This window comes from Vigna angularis, chromosome 1 (genome assembly GCF_016808095.1).
Source record: "Vigna angularis cultivar LongXiaoDou No.4 chromosome 1, ASM1680809v1, whole genome shotgun sequence".
Classification (NCBI taxonomy): Eukaryota; Viridiplantae; Streptophyta; class Magnoliopsida; order Fabales; family Fabaceae; genus Vigna; species Vigna angularis.
The window spans coordinates 3,518,788-3,537,532 of record NC_068970.1 but is presented as its reverse complement, the minus strand read 5'-3'; the positions used below and the strand labels follow the sequence as shown (position 1 = coordinate 3,537,532).

Here is an 18,745-nt window from a genome sequence, read left to right as displayed (position 1 = left end):
AGAATTTAAATCTATCACTTAATATTGCCAGAGAATTTTTTTTCTTCTATTGCAACTACGTAGTTCAAACTCTCTCGCTCGTTCTCTCTCTCTCTCTCTCTATATGTATATGTATATATTAATTTAAGGTATTGATATTAATTATATATTTTAAAAGATCAAATATAATATTCAAGATCCTAAAGAATAAATTTTAAAGCCCAATTAGACAAAAACACCATGTCGTGATTTCTATGTTATTTCATCTGGACTAATATATTTTGCCTAAAGAATCATGATTTACGGATTGAAAAAATTCATAGAATATTTCGTGAATATTTAATTCAAAAGTGTCATTACAAATTTTGAATTTAATAAATTAAAAAAAATCATTTACTTCTAAACTGGTTAATTTATAGTTTTGTTTATTTTGCTATTTTTTTTTCTTTGAAGATCAATAAAATGAAATGAATTGATATTGAATGGTTATTTGATAAATTTCCAAAACAACACTAATTTGAGAATACTTATCTTGGAATGATGGTTGATGACTGTGGTTCACAAGGGTCATCCCAAGCTGCTTGAAATGTCTGCATTGGGAATCTCATGTAAGTCTTATTATTTTCTTTTAGAAAACGTTGTTTCATAGAACTTCTTCTAGAAAAAATATGAAACAAAATGCAAGTACACCTGATAAAAGCAATACAGAGAGTATTAAGTGTTTTCGGAATAACTTAAAACCTTTTAATTCTGAATTTAAAAATATTATTTTAAATTGTATAATTTAAAATAATTTAGATTGAATTCTTTTATTAGAATTATGCAATTTTTAGTTTATCTCCTTTTAACTATAAATTTTTCACACAAGGTTACATTTGATTCTTAGAAACATACAATCGAGGTAACGTTAAAATTCAGATTACTATTTTTAATCGTTCAATTTAGAAAAAATTTAAATTCCACAAGAAAAAAAAACTTCAAAAACCAGTCTCAATCACTTATAAAATCTAAAGTGCAAACAAGTCATCTTAGAAAAAATATGCAAGATAATAGGGATGAAGGAAGCAAAAGTTGAAGTTCTTTAATCATAAAACTAATGAATGACCAAAGCCTTTCTTATAATTAATATAAAGGATTGGGATAATTAATCTTTTTATTAAAAATTTATTAACACATTATGATCAATTAGTTCACCTTAACCATGTTTATCAAGATTTGCATATCCTATGTTGAAGAGAGTATAATGCCTGTTTTAACCCCAACAACAACTGCGAAACAAATAAGGAACACGTGTGACCAAACACAGAGACAAAAAGGGAAAATATGTGTGACCGAACTAGTTGAGATGGCATGAGTGGGCCCACCAATCCCCTAAGACATGTCTTGCGCTGCTCTGCATATATATAGATCACTTCACTTTTACTACTATATTATTCAATTCTCTTCTGTGTCTGGGGAATCTCAATCGTGCGAGTGCGTATCACGCGCCGGCACTCTCTCCGATTAGGTATTCTCCACTCGCCTCCTGCATTTCCGTTTCTCACGCTCACATCTTCTTCCCTTTGTTGTTTTCGCCAATTTTCAGTTCCTACATGAGCCTGAACCGCTGATCGCATTTGGAAACCAATTCTCTGTATATGAAATTCCTGAATTTCCCGACAGTTTTCTACTATTGTTATCCGATTAAAGTAGGACTTACCTGAAAATAAGAATTAAAATAGCTTTAAGTATGTTTTAGCAGATTAACTGGGAATATGTTGATAGTGCTCTATTGTTATGCTAGTTGCCTCTAAATAATTAATTAAAATTTTTAGAAATAGTTGCCACGCCAGTAACTGTAATAACTGTAAGTGCTTAAATATAGCTGCTCCCTCTTTATATTTTGAGAGTTATTATTGTTATTATTATGCCTTTGCATGTTATCAATTCCGGCATAAAAAACAAGAGTAGTTTATTTCATGTTTTGAAACTGTGGTCGTGATTGCAGTTGTAGTTGTGACCACTGCAAGTATGTGCAATGTGTGCTTTAGGCGTGAATTTGTTCAATGTTTCAAGCATATTTGACCATGACTAGTATTAACAATTCTGCATGTTTTCCCTCCCAAATTCCACATTTCCATCATTAATAACTCATTACCATTTTGCTATATATCTAATCCTTTAAAGTTCAAAACTTCACATAAATCTACATAATGAAGAAAGAGAAGGAATGACAGTAATTTTGTAAGGGCTACAAACCAATATTTCAGCCTATTGTGGTCTGATGGAGTCCGATGTGGCCGTTTGACGTGCTAGGTTGGGGTGTTGCGGTTATTTGTGATGTTTACAAAAAGTAGTGCAATTGCAGGGCGATGAGTTTGAAACCATGGTTTATAGAATCAGTTTGTTGGGGCAATGCTGTTAGTGTTTGTTGTAAATGTTTTTGATTTTGTTATATTTTTCTGCATGTTTCAGACACATTTATGGCTTGTGGAACTGGTCTTCTATATTTTCTATTGATGTTTCTACTTCAGTATTATTATGCATGTCATTAGATTAGTAAGTTGAAATAGCCATTGTATTGATGCAACCACACTCACGCACTGTTCTTAAACATGCAGGTAAAATGGCGGGTAATTCAAATACACGAGAAGGAAAAACCATTATGGTTCCAAAAACTGAGGATTTGGATTATGAGTTGCCACCTTATACTACATTTTCAGGGGATGTTGGAGTATGTTGTTGATGTCTCAATATACACCATAAACATCTTGCATTCTCATTATTCCCTTAATTATTTACCCATTTTCTGGATGTTAATCAGTGTTTTAGATCCCGGCATGTAGCAGCTGGCCCATAAAATTCTACATCAGTATAGCATGTAATAGGGTAGCTGCTATTCTGAAATTTTTTATAAATCTATTCTATAACTATAGAGAAATTTCCAAAAATAATGTAAAGATTACCCAAAATTCATGACATTCATAAACAACAAAAAGTCTTTAGTGTCTAAGCAAAACATATCAGGAAGAACTAACAAAAAGTCAAATACATGTTTTCCACGCAAGAAATATTAATCATCAATTGTCCTCTTCTGAATCAAAGTATTTTTTCTTTGTCATTTTCAATACTAGTACTGCTGCAGTTTCTTTCTTGAAAATTGAAATCCAAAAAGGCCTTGGCATATTTTTTTTTTTTTTTTTTTGGTATCAACACATGGTGGTGTTATCCCGTTATCTACAGCTTCTGTTCAGCTCATGGCAGCCACAATACCAAACTGCTATTCTACAGCAGCCCCAGTTGTGAACAGGGGCTTCTCCACAGTGTGACTATAGCAGTGCTGTAGTGCACTATTGAACGAGGAGAAAACTGTTGTAACCAAATTCCAATATTGAAGTAAAGTCTCTAAGAAAGATCCATGCAATAAAAAATGCATCTGCATCTTAGTCCTGTGTACTTGAATGATAACCTAATTATTATATGTGAAATTAGTAATGATTCAAAAATCTTTACTGATTTTTGTTTGTTTGCCGTAACCCTATTGTACATGTTTTCTGAATTTTCTCTATTTACAACTCTCTACATTCATTGTAACATGCAAACTCCATTTGTTCACTGTGTACATATAATAGCACAAAACATATATAAAAATAATGGTCTTAATTAATTTTTCATATTTATTGTTTTCGTATGTTTAACATTTTTTTCTTCATAACATCCATTCATTTAACTTCTTCCTTCATAATTACTAGGAGGCCAATGGTGCTAGCTCGTCTGGAGGCAAACTGCGAGCATTCTTTATAGGAATGGGATTCCTACCACGTGTCGTTGATAAAGTGATTGAGGAGAATGGTATATCATGTGAGATCCAGATACTTATCTCGTGCACCAAATGCATGACACATTTGATGAATTTCTGAGATATTTCACTTTGTTGTTTGAAGTATTGTTGTTCTGATAGATTTTCTTTAAAATTTACAGGTGAAGAAAATTCTGAAACTTTACTAGAGGCCCTCTTAAGATTTTCTGTAAGTAGACCAAAAATATGTTAGTGTGATTTCATAGTCAGAACTCTTGGGATTAAGATTTGGAATTCTGGTTTGTTTACTATTTAAATTCATAAATAATGACAATACCTCAATGATGTGCATGTTCATTGAGATGAGAAAAGTTTATTTGTATAGACAGATATGCATATACATGAAGATTCAAATTATCATTTAGTAAGCACAAAGTAGAAAAATAGTAGGCAAAAAAACAATTAGTTTTTTTATCAGTAAGGTTCCTTGTTCTCTTTAATTTTCCTTTCATGAGACTCAAACACGTCACCTTGTAGTCATGGATTTTAGTGCGGAGATGACCTTGCTTTGTGCACTGAGACATAAATTATGTCATTTTATCAGGTGTCTAGTGCAATGGTATGGTAGGAATTTAAATAAAGGAAAAATATCCATTTGTAAATAGTGATAAATGTCATTTACTATTTTAGGGATGCAGATAACTAACTCCTTAGTTTATGTCCTGTCTCTTCTATTTGAGAGGACATTGTATTCTATTTTCTGTATCAGTTGATAGTATATTGTTCCTTCTTTTCTTTCAAGATAGGTATTGTCATATTAGTGCTGCTTTGCGAGTTTATCAAATAGTTCTTCAATATCATATGATGCCATTGGATTGGCCCTTAAAGTCCTATTGAATTGGTCGTTACACCGATGAAAGCATCACCATTATTGTCATTCAAGCACCAAGTTTGTACCACTTATTGTGAGTATATCTTTAGAGAATCAAAATGAACATTTACTCTAATATAATGTGTTATTCATTTTGATATAGAATTTAGTAGGGAAAGAAAAAGAAAGAGGGGAACAGGAAAGATTAGAATAGAAAGGATAGAGAGAAGCGGAGAGAAACATGAGGTCAAAGAAATTGTGTACTGCACTTATTATCATTTCAATCTGTCTACATTCAGTCTTTATTCATTTTTTAGGATACAACAGCATACCTTATTACAAAACGGAACCAAATAGCCACGAACTAACACTAGCTGACTAACCAATTAATTAACGTTTTGTTTTTCTTATTTATATATACATATCCAATTCCCCATATTTTTATACTCATGAAAAGAGGGCATGATAGTTTGTTTTTTGTCAATTGTATACATAAATAGTAAATAATGGACTAGGACTGTGTTTGTGTGTGTTTACATATCAGATTACCTATTCACTACATTTTACATGAAGTTAGAACAGGGGTAAAATACTGATTCTTTCTATAACTTTTTTATTAATGATTAGTAACTTGTAATGATACTCAACAGCTGTGTTTGCTCTCTTCATTTGTTGATACTGCTGCCAACATGCTTTGTGAACTCAGGACTTAATATCCTGATCGGTGACTATTATTTCCAATTGTATAGGCTCACAAATCCAATTGTGACTCTTCTGATTCTTTGAGTGGTTTTCACAATACAAGCAGTGGTACACGGGCCCCGAATATTTATCACGATGGTCACTTTAAAGAGGTAATTAGGTCTCTTCTATTACCCTCCTCCCCAATTATAGACATTTGTTTAGTTGATTGATTTATTTAAGTGTTGACTATCCTTCCCTATCCTATTGCTAGAAAATTAAAGATTTATCCCTATGACTTACTTATTTAGGCTTCTGGAGTTATAATTTGGGATGGTAAGGTACTTAACGAAACATATCTCTGCTTGTATCATTTGAATTGTTTTGTTTGAGAGAACTATTAAATATTTTAAGTAATTGAATGATGAAATAACGACAAAGCTTTATACCTGGCCCTTTTCCATGTTTCTCTTGGCTTTATTCACCCTCTCTTTAGTCTTGATATACTTTCCTTTTCTATGCCAAATGGTAAAGGCACTTTGTGCACTGACCCTGATTGTGCAAAAGAATTAAATTCTAACAATGTTGTGGTGCAAGTACATCTATACACACACATTGTTTAGAAAAATGGAAATGCATTGATAATAAAATTGTATATAATTGGTTGCAAATATGTACTTGTTGTTTTCCCACAATTTGTTTTCTCTCCGAGATGAGAACACTGCCCTCAAATGTTTCACATGATCTTTAATGGAGAGGAGACTGCAAACCAATACATCATCAAAGAATATTAAAAAATATTCTAAGACGAGTTTTGAAAATTTTGTTCGTATACCCTTGAGAAGAAATGGGAATATTGTGGTTAAAAGGGCATAACCAATCATTCATAGTATTCACTATGAGTCTTGAAGGCAGTTGATGAGCTACGGCTCTGATTTTTTTGTTTCAGATTTAGGAAATATTTTGTATAATCTTAATAGCCTATTTTCTTAGAATAATAGCTTAATCTTTTTCTATCTCTTTTTTTAGACTTAGCTTAACATTTCCTTTTCTTCAGCTTGATCTTGTATCTATATGTTTCTGAGAACGCTGTTCATCATATCTTTTCCTCTGATTTCTTTTTGGTATCACAATCTATCCTAGTGGTTGTTGCTGGACTCATTTGATAATTTGTTATTGGACCACTTGATGTCTATTCCTGCAAGTTTCATGCTTGAGAGGTCCGATTTTAGTGTGAGGAGTGATATGATGAACGAGGAGGTTGGTGGATGAATAAAGGAGGGAGGGTGTTGGATGGAGAAGAAGGATGTAAACATGTTGGGGTTAAAGAAAGGTGACTAGAGAAAGTTAGTGTTGTGTTGGTTCAATGGATTTGCTTTTGGTACCACTCCAAAAGGCCTCTTACTAAGGGATGTATCTTATGTGTATATAAACTCATGTGTATTTCATATTTTATTCGATGTGAAACTTTGTTTGTACCCAACAGTTAGGCCAAACCAAAGAAGAGGGAATCTCTTACGTTCATCTGCAATTTCATTCATACCGACAGCATTTTTAAATTGCAACATCCAATACTTTGGCATGTTGTTTTCCCCCAAAATGTGGCACCATAATCAATGATTACTGCAATTTTATAACACTGATTGCTATATATTAGTAGAAAGAAGTTAGTATATACAGTTTATATAGTTATTACTTGTAAATCCTTTCGTACAGCTAGTAAGTTGTGCAGCTGTAGCTTTATTGGTGAGCTACTTAGTACAGCTGTCAGTAAGCAATGCCTATAAATACATTCTGTACTCATGTTTCAGAACGTGTGATACAATAATAAAGATATTTAGTTCATGTTTAGTTTCTTCTCTCTCATTTTACTTTCAGTTTAGTTCATCTAAGACTATATGAATCTGGAAATTGATGTGCGAAGCAATGGATCCTTGAAGAATTGTGTGCTAATTCCTAATTGTTCAATTTTCTTCTTTAGATAGTGCTTCTGCCTAGCTGCATTTCACTTATGCAAAACATTTCATGTCTGGGGGAATTCATATGCCTCGCCGAAGACAATTGTTTAAATATATTTTGAGGTGTTCATCAGCATTCTAGTGAAATAGACTGTAAATAATATTGTTGTAAATGTCACGGGGCTTTTATGAGCTAGGAGATAATTGCCTTGCTATTTCTCTTTTATTATTTGCAAAATCTAGTTAACTTGAAATGTGTTCACTTTTTAAAGGATTTAACTCTAATGGTTTGTGTAAAACTTATAACTGATTTTTCAATTTGCTTTATAATTTATATAGGCTCTTCAAAAATCAAATTCATTGTCTTCTGATTCTCTGGATAGTTTATTTGATGATAAGGATCTTCCAGAGGTTTCCAATGTCAACCAAGCAAAAGAGGTACCTGTTTCTTATTCCTGAGAAATCATCAATTCATTTATTATAAAATTTAGTCATCTTATAGAACAGAGAAACTGATGTATTATTTCCATTCTCTTAATAAGTACTAGTAGGAATAGTTGAGTATTTGGAACTTGAATATTTGAAATGAGCCAAATGGTGAGGTGCAATTTATGTTGCCTATCTCAACTAGTGGAATAGGGTTTTTATTGTTTATCAGCCAGTTCTGATCTATTAATGTCACATTTGTGATAGCTGTAATCTCTGACTATATGCTATTTTAATCGTTCTAATGTTCAGGTATATTCATATGTCGATTTCATCCCAAATTCCAAATAGATATATTTGTTTTTTCAAAAATTGTTTTTCAGATATTCTTGTATCCTATTGTCAACCTTTAAAATTGCTTATATGATTTTTTTAAATGTTGTGGCACCTGTCTGTTGCATATACCATGTGCATCATCTAAAGTTGTAGTCACCAGTTTGTTGCATTCACCTTACATAAATGAATTCAACCTGCAATAAAGTAGTAGGAGAATATTGGTATGAAGCATGTGTAACACCAGTGTAATGGATTAAACAAAAATATGCTTTCTTTCTTAAAAATGTGTCATATTGCAGGGGAAAGATCAGCTATTTACTTTCCTTTTTTACAGTTTAAATAAGAAAATATTCTAGCTTGAGCAATCGGTGGTTTCGCAGCAGTTCCCAGTAGTTTACCAAGGGCACCATCCTACCTAACCGAGAATATAAATCCTAGCTTAGCAAAGTAAGTCAAAGCTGGGTAAATGAAGGAAAGACGAAACATGACTATTAAACTAGAGATCTGACTTTCTTAGCCAAGATAGTGTAAAGATAACAGGTGCTTTTGCCATAGGTCGGGCCCACAACAAATGTCAAATGGCCTTGACAAAGCCTCGTGTTTTAGGGTGTTCCAGATCCAGGTCATACACAACCTGATCCTGTTTCTTGTCTGACCCATATTTGGACTGAACAATATGATTCAACTGATTCATAGTACGATGAAGCAGAAAAAATTATTTGCTGTCAATCTATGTTTTTGGCACTGAAAAATGGATTGAATTGTAATCCGTAGGATTCTGATAATATTGGCTTGGCACTTATTTTTTGCGTCATATGCATTATCTAAAGTAGTGGTCATTGGTTCCCTTTTACTACTGCAGATGATGAATTTAGTTTATATTTCTATGAATATGCATCATGATGTATTCCAGCTTGCCATTGTTGTTGACCTTGACAATTTAGCCTCTTTACTGTGTCTTGTGGCAATATTTTCTTTCTTCATGGTTCTCATTATGGCAAGTGTTTTGGCTAATTCAATTTGTTTCTTCGACAAAATCTTTCTTGCAGGAGATCGATGAACTTAACAGAGACATTGATGATAAAAGAGGTTCCTTATTGATGATGAACTTCTCTATTGAGGAAGTTGAATTTGCAATCCGCAAGCTTGGTATGAGAATGTACATATTCATATGTAATGTTGCCTTGTGTAATTGATGTTTACTTTCTTATTGTATTTGGGTAGTAATTATTATGAAACCCTTGTAAGGTGCAGAATGCATCCACCTATATGTTATAATTTTACTAAATTTTTAATCAATGAGACTTCTAATATACCCTTCACGTCTAAGACATTGAGCATGAGAATGGAGGAGGGTCAATAATGGGTGATATGATGACCTACCAAACCTTTCTAAGATAAACACTAATAAGCTTTGATACCATGTTAAAAAGTGGATTATAAATCTAATTCAACTCTACAAAATTATATTGGAAGGTTAGGTTTGCTTACACCTATATATTAAAATTTGACTATATCGATAACATTTGGTCCTAACAATATATCTTGCACCTTTTGCATGGGATTATTTCCCTTCTTTACTCTACAACTCCCTTCTTGATATGAGTCCACAACCATTGTAAGAAAACTCTTGATTTTCTATCACAAAAAATGTCAGTGGTAACTGGTATTCATCAGAAAAACATTTGTGGTAAAACACAATTCCCTGAAGAAAAATATGTAGTAAATATTACTTGCAGGAAAAACATTTGTAGTAAACAATAATGATGGCTAGAGAAAAACTCACTAGAAAATAGGGGTGTCAAAATAAGTCAACCCAGTTCATACAAGTGAAGCTAAAAGTGAGTGGAGTTCAAGCCTACTCGTTTTATGGTGAGCCAAAGGTTTTACAACCTAGCTCACTCCACCACAGTTGGTGGGTGTAGTAGGTTGGTTCACTGACTCATGTTTACAAAAATCATTTTATGTTTCTTAATTTTGTATTCAAGAATTCCTTTATTTCTCTTGCCTTATTTCTTGTAAGGATTCTTTGAGGTTCCTTTCTTCCTCCCCAGGCCTCTTCATCTCCTTGGGTTGCTTTCTCTACATCAATGTCTCATCAGTATTGCTCGTTGACAAAATCTTTTAGTAGAAATTGTTGTGGGACAAATGGTGGAGGTTGAAAAATTATACAATAGTGTCAGAGAAGTTTGAGAGCAAAAGAATTCGAGGTGGAACCTTTACAATGGACCTAAACTTATCCCATTAAGATTTGTGGAGGTCTCTGTCGAACATAAACTTCTAGTGGTGAGCCACCAAAACAGGGGAGGATTTGTAGTGAGCCATTAGAAAGGAGAGGAGGAGCTGTTAGGCCTAGAGGAGTTGGGAGAAGTAATCCTCTATGGAAGGAGTATGGTATAATGGTAAGAAGAATATCCATTTGATGGTAGTTAAAAATGGTGCAGCATTGACCATTTGTACAAGTGGTCCTTGCAAACCTTTGCCTTGCTTGAGTTATTAATTCTTGCCTGCGTGGGACTTGATGTTAGCAGTACAACTTACTAAGTGAACAACAGGCTATTGTTGAGAATATATTGAAGTTTTTAGACTATACGTGTGAATATTCTTTATATTGTGCTTTTACAGAAATGTAAACAAAACTAACTATGAAAAATTTGAGCAAGCTTTTGAATATGTATAGTTGTATACGTTTCCTATATCAGTGTTTTTTCTGTCAACTGGTTGTCAAGATCTAATTAACTTCTTGGAATAATATGTATACTTATGGAGATATAAGTTCATATCTATGTTTCTTGATTACTCACATTGGTAAGGGTCTTTTTATACATTTTTGTTTCATATAGGTGGTGAAGCATCAATTCCTGAGCTGGTGGACTTCATCTTTGCTTTGCAGATTGCTAAAAAGTTGAAAAAGGAACCAGAAGATATCACCTACGAGAGCGATGAGGTTAAGATATATTTAATGAGATTTTTTAGGAGATAAAATACTGCGCTCTGCGAGTCATGTTTTTAAGTTAGTCCTCAACTTTATTATCTGCTAGACACGATACTATGGTCCTAGTTGCTACAATGCTACAAAATAAGCAAGACCTTTGAAGGGAACATAACTATATCCTCTACTTAATTTAAAGACTTTGACGTTCCAATTTCATATAATTTACGTCCAATGGAAAATACAAATTCTTTCATAAAGAGTATTAGTTTTATTAGTTAATTTCTTTTGTACATGCCTTTTCTTGTCATGTGAACTATGGGTTGTTTTAGTTTGACACGAGTAGAAGCTCAATCCATTTGGAGTAGATTGTTTATGACAAAATTGTTACTTATTGTTTATTTTAGGAAAGTTTAAATTTTATCTTTGATTGTATTCTTATTCTCTATCAAAGTTGTTTATTTGTTGTTAATGCTAGGATTATGTATTTAGAATAAATGTAGGGAGATGGATTTTCAGAGCATGCCAAAGATAAGTCTCTAGATTCATGTTCTTCTCCAATTAACCAACCTATACCACATTCCTGTATAACAAAAGACTTGGCATCAAAAATCTTTGAAAAATTCAACGATTTACTTAATTTACCTAAACAATTGAGATTGAAGGGACATACAGAAACAAAGAGAACAAATTTTAAGTTTTAAAAAGGAGAAAGGGAAACATGATGATAGATTTCTTTAGTGAAGAAATCAATCTCACATGCAACTCAGCACTCACACACACAGATTACTGTAAAACGTCTGTATATTACTCTGGAAAACAAGAAATACACTGTACACGTCCAAAACAATCAAAGGAACACTTTCCCTTCACAGGATACAAAATCCTGACTGTACACAGAGTTAACAAAAGCTAACCCTGTTACAAGGTCCCTCTGCCTTCTTATAAAGGCAACCCAACCAACTAACCAACTGCTAACAGCACAAACACCCCCTAACCGCCTAGTCAATAGTTAAAGATGATTCAAATAATTGGATAAGCATCAAGAAGCATGGCAACCTCTCTGCATATCAAACAAAGGTACTCCCAGCAAAAGACTGCGAGAAGGTGAAAAAACTACTCAATAAAAATGTGCTATCCCAAGAAGATTATGGCACTTTTTTACAACCAAATAACCCAAAATCCACATCCTGAAAACAACAGCAAAGCTTTTGGGCATTTTTGCGGTTACCAAATCCTCTTAACACCTAAAAAGTTGTAAAGGGTCTGTTAAACAAATCCAGTGCTCACTAAAACCTGAAGCATGTAATACCGGAGATAAGAAACTGATGGCTAATGCGGAGCAAATAAGAACATGATTCAGACAGCTTTACTACACACTTTCTGTTAATGAGGTTTTCTGGGAGATTCAACTAGCGACTTTTATAAGGTATCCCCCAAGTGGATATGTGGATGTGTCGGATAGTTTAGTATGCATTTGCATTAATGAGTTTTCCCCTTTTTCTTATGTTACACTTTACTTGAAAGTAGTTGTATCCTCTTTCTTTGTTTTGTACTTGTATATACCATCAAAAAATCTTTCCACTTATTATTTTAATTTATGTATCTTGTTATGACTATATTATGCATCCAATTTTTGTTACTTGTGGGATGTTAGGTCAGCAATGAAAAGCTCTTTGGAATTATGGCAAAAACACTTCAATTGTTTGAAATGGGTTTCTCTGAGAATGAAGTATCATCGGCAATTGATAAATTAGGTGAGTATTAGTGAAAACTGATCGTTTTCTAAACTAAGCAGCTGTGTAGTAGGTTGGTAGTGTTTCCTTTCAAAGTATTTATCTTTAGAGTTGTGAGATGACATCAATGGAATAGAACTTATATCATTGGCTTTTATAATACTGGATTCTGGAATATGATATCCATTTCTTTCCATTCATGTTTTTTAATCAGCACTTAACTTCAGGTTGCTTATTAGTATTTGCATCTTTAGCTTAGCAATTGGTCGTTTTTCAGGTACCGAGGCACCAATATCTGAGCTTGCAAACTTTATTTTTGCTGAACAAAATGGTGTCGATTATGTGATGGAATATAAGGTTAGACTTTTTAGTTGTAATATATCAAATTATATGTTAAATTATTTTTTCTAATTCAGCTTGTTTTTATATATGATTTATTTCAACAATAATGAGCATTGTTACGTAGAATCATATTTGCATGCATACATACGTAGAATAATAAATGAAGTTGTGGCAAGTGAAAAGTATATCCACTGTCTTTATGTTGAAGCGAGCCTTATCTGGGATTTTAGGAGTTTGAAGATTTAAAGGATAACTATTGAGTGGCTTCGCCTACATTTTCTACATTGCATGACCAAGATTAAACACTACCGTATTCCTGTTCTCTTATAACTAGTCAACCGCATGGTAAATATTTTTGGGCTAACTAAAATAAGAATTGTACCCTAAAGAAACAAAAACACAGAAGAATATTTATAACTTAACTATATTATGTAAAATTCTCATAAGTTAAATTACTTTTCTATGTATTATATATATATATATATCTTTTATGGTATACAGAAAAACCCAACTGAAGATAATGCTAAAATGAAGTATATGTGTCCGGATAATTTTCATCAAACAAATCGTTTTATAGTATTGAATTGGGTCTAAACCACTTACATAAAATGAACAGTAGTTCTAAGAAACCTATGAAGTAAAAAGTTAAGGTCGTGTTTGGCATATTCAGCATAAAATTGTATTGTGCCCAGGTCATTCTTTTGTACTTAAAACCAGTCAAGTTTTTTTACTGATTGATGAAATTTCTTGCTTTTCTAGTTTCCCACCACTCCTGCTTATTCTGTGGGGATCAAAGATGAACCAGATTTAGATTTATGTGGTACAACTGAAGTGAAAGCTGAGAACTTTAGCCATGATCCCCCACAATCAAGCCACGCCAATGTAGAGGAAATTCACGATGATACTAGGGTGAAAGGCGAAGAAGGAATTGATGAATTTCCCAACAACGTTTCTGACCAATATTCGAATTTTGTGGAGAATGAGAGAGGTAAAAGGCCCAAGTATGAACATCATGATTCAATCTCTTATCTTGATCCCTGTTTGGTGGAAGAGAGGGTTGACAGCATTGTTGCTGAACTGTCAAAACGTCCCAAACCAAATCCACCTAGGTGTCTTAGTAGTGTGGCCGCTAAGCCACCATTTTTCTTATTTGGAAATGTTTCAAGTATATCCTACGACTCATGGGGAAAGATGTCTCAGTTTTTATATGGTATTGAACCTGAATTTGTGAATACTCAGTCCTTTTCTGCTTTGGACAGAATAGAAGGTTATATACACAATCTCCCAGTTGAAAACAGGTTCCACATCCTTCCAAAGCCTCCTATGACTATCGAAGAAGCAATGCCACGGACAAAGAAATGGTGGCCACCTTGGGATTCAAGGAAGCAGTTGAGTCGCATCTATTGTGAAACCAGTGGAGTAGCTCAAACTTGTGATAGACTAGGAAATGTTCTAGCTGATGCAGGTGGAGTGCTCACATATGAAATGCAGAAAGACATTATTCGTTATTGTCGTGGGTTGAATCTTGTGTGGATTGGCAAATTCAAACTGGGTCCTGTAGAGCCTGAACAGTTGGAGCTCATTTTAGGCTACCCTTCGAATCACACTCGTGCTGCTGAGGGCAATTTGGCTGAAAGGCTTAAATCACTGAAATACTGCTTCCAGACAGACACATTGGGGTATCATCTTTCTGTGTTAAAGCCCATCTTCCCTCATGGATTGACAATGTTGTCACTTTTTAGTGGTATTGGTGGGGCAGAAATTGCCCTACACCGGCTTGATATTAAAATAAAAGCTGTTGTCTCAGTTGAGACTTCTGTGCAAAAAAGGAAGATTCTTGAGAGGTGGTGGCGTCAATCTGGGCAAACTGGGTCTTTGGTTCAGATTGAAGATATTCAAAAGCTGACTAGTAAAAAACTTGAGGGTCTAATCAGTAGATTTGGTGGTTTTGACCTGGTCATTTACCAGAACCCATGCTCTTACTCAAGTTCCAGGCTTCAAACAGGTGCAGGTCTCTCAGCCCTTGATTTTTCAGTTTTTTGTGAATGTGTTCGTGTCCTGCAACGTATAAGAGGCTTGTGTCAAAGGAAGTGAGCCAAGTGACTCGCATCTATCTTTTCTATCTTGTAGAAAATTATGTCATTCAATGGATGTCATGTGCAGTTCTTATCTGAACATTTTCCTGTTGTATATGTACTTCTGCACTATAAATTTCAGTCAAGGGATTTTGGTAGTAGTTATCTTTCTTTTTAATCACTAAGAACTGTTCATATATGTAAGTAAATGCATGGTAAAGGTTGTCAAGGGATTTTGTTAGTAGTTATCTCTCATTAATACCACCCAAGATTACTCCATGGAATTTTTAATATCAATTAATTTAGTGTTTGTCAATTTAGGTAACCACTGACCAATTTATAAATCTAAAGGGTTTAAATGTGTTTTTGTTCTATGATAAATTGTCAGATTTTATTTTTGGTATGTCGTACTCTTGTCCTCAATAATTGCTTTATTTTTTTCTCTAAAATATTTCCATTGTATGAACTGTTTTTGAACAAAAAGTAAAACAGTTATTAAGGATGAAAAGTTTTAAGAATATTATTAGGACCCAGATCAAATTTTGATTATTTATTAGAGGCCAAAAATATATTTAAGTAGCTTTAAAATTATCATCATTTAATAATTTTATGAAATACAATGGTATTTAATTTTTTTATTTAAGAAATAAAATAGAGTTTTATAATTTTTAAAATCAAATTGATCATGCTTGATTTCAAAATTTATGTAATTCTTATTTCTTTTGCACAATTCTTCAGAAACAAATGTTAAATTGTCAATATATGAGTTAGGAAGTAAGTAATGGACAAAGGGATACAAAGACGCTCCGTTTCAGTAGATATTTTTATTTTCTGAAGAATATCTTTTCATTTTCGTATCCAGTGATATAAATACGGTAAATTATTAAAAGAAAAATTTATGTGGTTGGGTTCGTTCCTCATGTTATAAAACGGTTAATTTATTTTTTATAATATTAAAATAATCATCCCATAAATATAATTTATCTTAAAATATTCACGTTTGAACAATCAATAAATATCACATTAAAAAAATATTTGTACATGGTATACAGCTAAAAAAAATTTTCATTTCTCAAATTATCTTTTCCCTCCTTCTCCAATTCAATTGTCCCTTCCACACTCCCTCTGCTCTTATTGTTGACATTGAATTAATAAATAATATTGTTTAAAGTTAAGGTTTTGTGAGTCGTAAAGTTAGTTAGCTCTTTAGGTATAAAAATTTGTTTTTCTAAAATATTTGAACAAATGTGGAGGTGTCATTCAGGTTAAGTATACATTGTTACTAAGTTTTCTAAAATATTTGAACAAATTTGTTAGTAAGATTATGAGTAATATGCTCATGAACTCAGTTTTGATATTAACTTCTGAGTGAAATTTTTGAGTTGTTTCCATAACATTGAATCCAACATATAATTATGAATTTTAAATTATATAATATAGAATATATTTTCAAACGGTGTAGTCTTGAATATTTAATAATTCATAATAAATTTCTAAATTTGAAAATGTATTTCAAACTATATAATTTAAAAATGTAAAAACAAATGTAAATTCTCAAAAATTGTGTAATCTAGAAATAAGTGAGTTATTGATGGTTTCAAATTACATATTAAGAAAATGTATTACGTGTATAATTTTGTTTTTTTACCGGACTTACAAGAATATATCAAGAGATATAGAAAAAGAAAAATAACCTACACAAAAAGTATGATGTTTATTTTAAATTAAGTTATAGAGGATTGAGAGTGACAAAACAGATGAACATGATTCATTTAAGCCTAATTCAATATTGTTTACCAAAAACAGATTAGTTGTTAATTGAAAATGGATTGAACTTTATAATCTGACTTGTTTGTATTTTTTTCTGTCATCGAAAATCTAATATCACATGAAAATAGGCTAATTTTTTTTTAACATGAAAATGGGCTTATTTCAAGCTCTTGTTATGTTATTTGGTTGATTTCGGACTAAAAAGGCTTAAACGAGTTGTCATTAGAGTTGTTTCAAATCTTGGTTGAGTTATATCAAACATTGGTTGAGTTGCATCAGACCTTATTCGAGTTGTCGAATTGTGTTAATATGAATGTTGTGATGCAGGTTCAAATTTTTTTTAATGAAGTCGGGTTATTAGACTCACCCGACTTGACTCGTGAACTAGCTTGTCGAGTTATCGAACTTGGTAGATCAAGTTAGTTTGGACTCACAAGTTTCATTGGACTAGAGAATTGACCTGTCAAACTTTACTTTTTTTTGTCACCCTACGAAGTATAGATAATGTCAATGTTAAATATGATTTTTCTTTTTACACCTTCATGATTTATTCCTAGGTCTCCATAAGTGTATATAGAGTCTAAATCATCATTAAGATATATTTTTTATATTGTAAAATTCAAAATACACTTTTTTTTTTCTTTGGAAATGCATTCTAAAATAATAAAAATATAATTTTAATTACTCTAGTTTAGAGTTTACAATTATATATCTAATAACTACATTTTCATATTAGATATTTCTAAAATAACTTGTAAATTATACAAATAATAAGTTAAAAACACAGTTATGGATTACAGAATCCAAAACCTTCTAGTGGGATTTTCTTCATAGGTTGTGCAATCCATTAGAATCATGGATTCTATAATTCAAAATGCTACAGTTATTCATAATGGTATGAACCATAACTTCAATTTGAAAAAAACTCAAAATTAATGCCACCTCTATAACTAATCAAATCCTTTGAAAAAAAAAACAAAAAACTTAGAGTTAATGGACTTCAACACTTATAAAAAAGCAAGAGCTCACTAGTAAGGACATCACTCAAGGACCACAATTGATGTCTTGAAGGTTGAATACATTATAAAACAAAAAAGACAAACTAAACATTGTTAACAAATGGGATTGTGGAAGGAAAATAAGGGGACACTAAAAAAATAAGCATGTCACATATGGGATGTAATCCACAAATTAAAAAGACTAAAAGATTAAGACTTTGTAGGAATCAATGAAGAGAAAATGATGGAGAGAAGATGGGTTAGGAACAAGTGGGGTGGACCCAATAAGTGAACATCACCATAAAAAAGGGTTAATGTTGACTTTCTTTCTTCCTCATGCACCTTCCATTTTTTTCTTAAGTATGCATTTTATCCTTTTTGTTTTGTTATATATCCATTCATCCTCATAGAACATTTATTGTTACCCTTCCATGTTACTCTTAAAAAGATTATTATTGAAAGTTAGTTAGTTGTGTTAAGTAAATTATTCAATTTATTTTTCAAAAGATTTGAGCAAGAGCGAATGTGATACGTTGATTTTTGAATTATGTCTATACAGAGTAATTAAAAGGTAGAAAGTCTTTTAGATTTAATTATTTAAAATAATAATTTCATATTTTGGATTATACAATTTAAAACATCATTTATAGTGTTTTAAAACGTACAGTTCGTAATTATGATTGAGTTCCAGATTGAACATTTTGGAAGAAGTATCCCACTAGAAGAATTATTAATTCTACAGTTTAAAATTCTAATTTTAACATATAGATTGTAGAATTCTAAGTCGTTTATATATCACCATTTTGGAAGTTTTAAAATTCAATTTGGGATCTGACAATCTAGATTTTTTTTTTTAAAAAGAT

General features: G+C 32.3%; 1 protein-coding gene across 1 annotated transcript; it reads left to right on the top strand.

The window, feature by feature from the left end:
• Positions 1-1,278: 1,278 nt before the first annotated feature.
• On the top strand, positions 1,279-15,275 carry LOC108347822 (probable inactive DNA (cytosine-5)-methyltransferase DRM3). The gene is made up of 11 exons (XM_017587252.2): positions 1,279-1,486; positions 2,580-2,692; positions 3,711-3,819; positions 3,940-3,986; positions 5,378-5,482; positions 7,607-7,705; positions 9,079-9,178; positions 10,873-10,976; positions 12,619-12,718; positions 12,975-13,054; positions 13,799-15,275. The coding sequence occupies exons 2-11, from the start codon at positions 2,585-2,587 to the stop codon at positions 15,131-15,133; spliced, it is 2,187 nt and encodes a 728-aa protein (XP_017442741.1). The 5' UTR covers positions 1,279-1,486; positions 2,580-2,584; the 3' UTR covers positions 15,134-15,275.
• The last annotated feature ends 3,470 nt before the right edge of the window (positions 15,276-18,745 follow it).

What these genes read in the sequence shown, in the direction of transcription:
- LOC108347822 (XM_017587252.2), top strand. Translation starts at nt 2,585, where the DNA reads ATGGCGGGTAATTCAAATACACGAGAAGGAAAAACCATTATGGTTCCA. An exon ending in CATTTTCAGGGGATGTTGGA is followed by an intron (nt 2,693 to 3,710) that starts GTATGTTGTTGA and finishes CATAATTACTAG; the next exon opens with GAGGCCAATGGTGCTAGCTC. An exon ending in ACGATGGTCACTTTAAAGAG is followed by an intron (nt 5,483 to 7,606) that starts GTAATTAGGTCT and finishes TAATTTATATAG; the next exon opens with GCTCTTCAAAAATCAAATTC.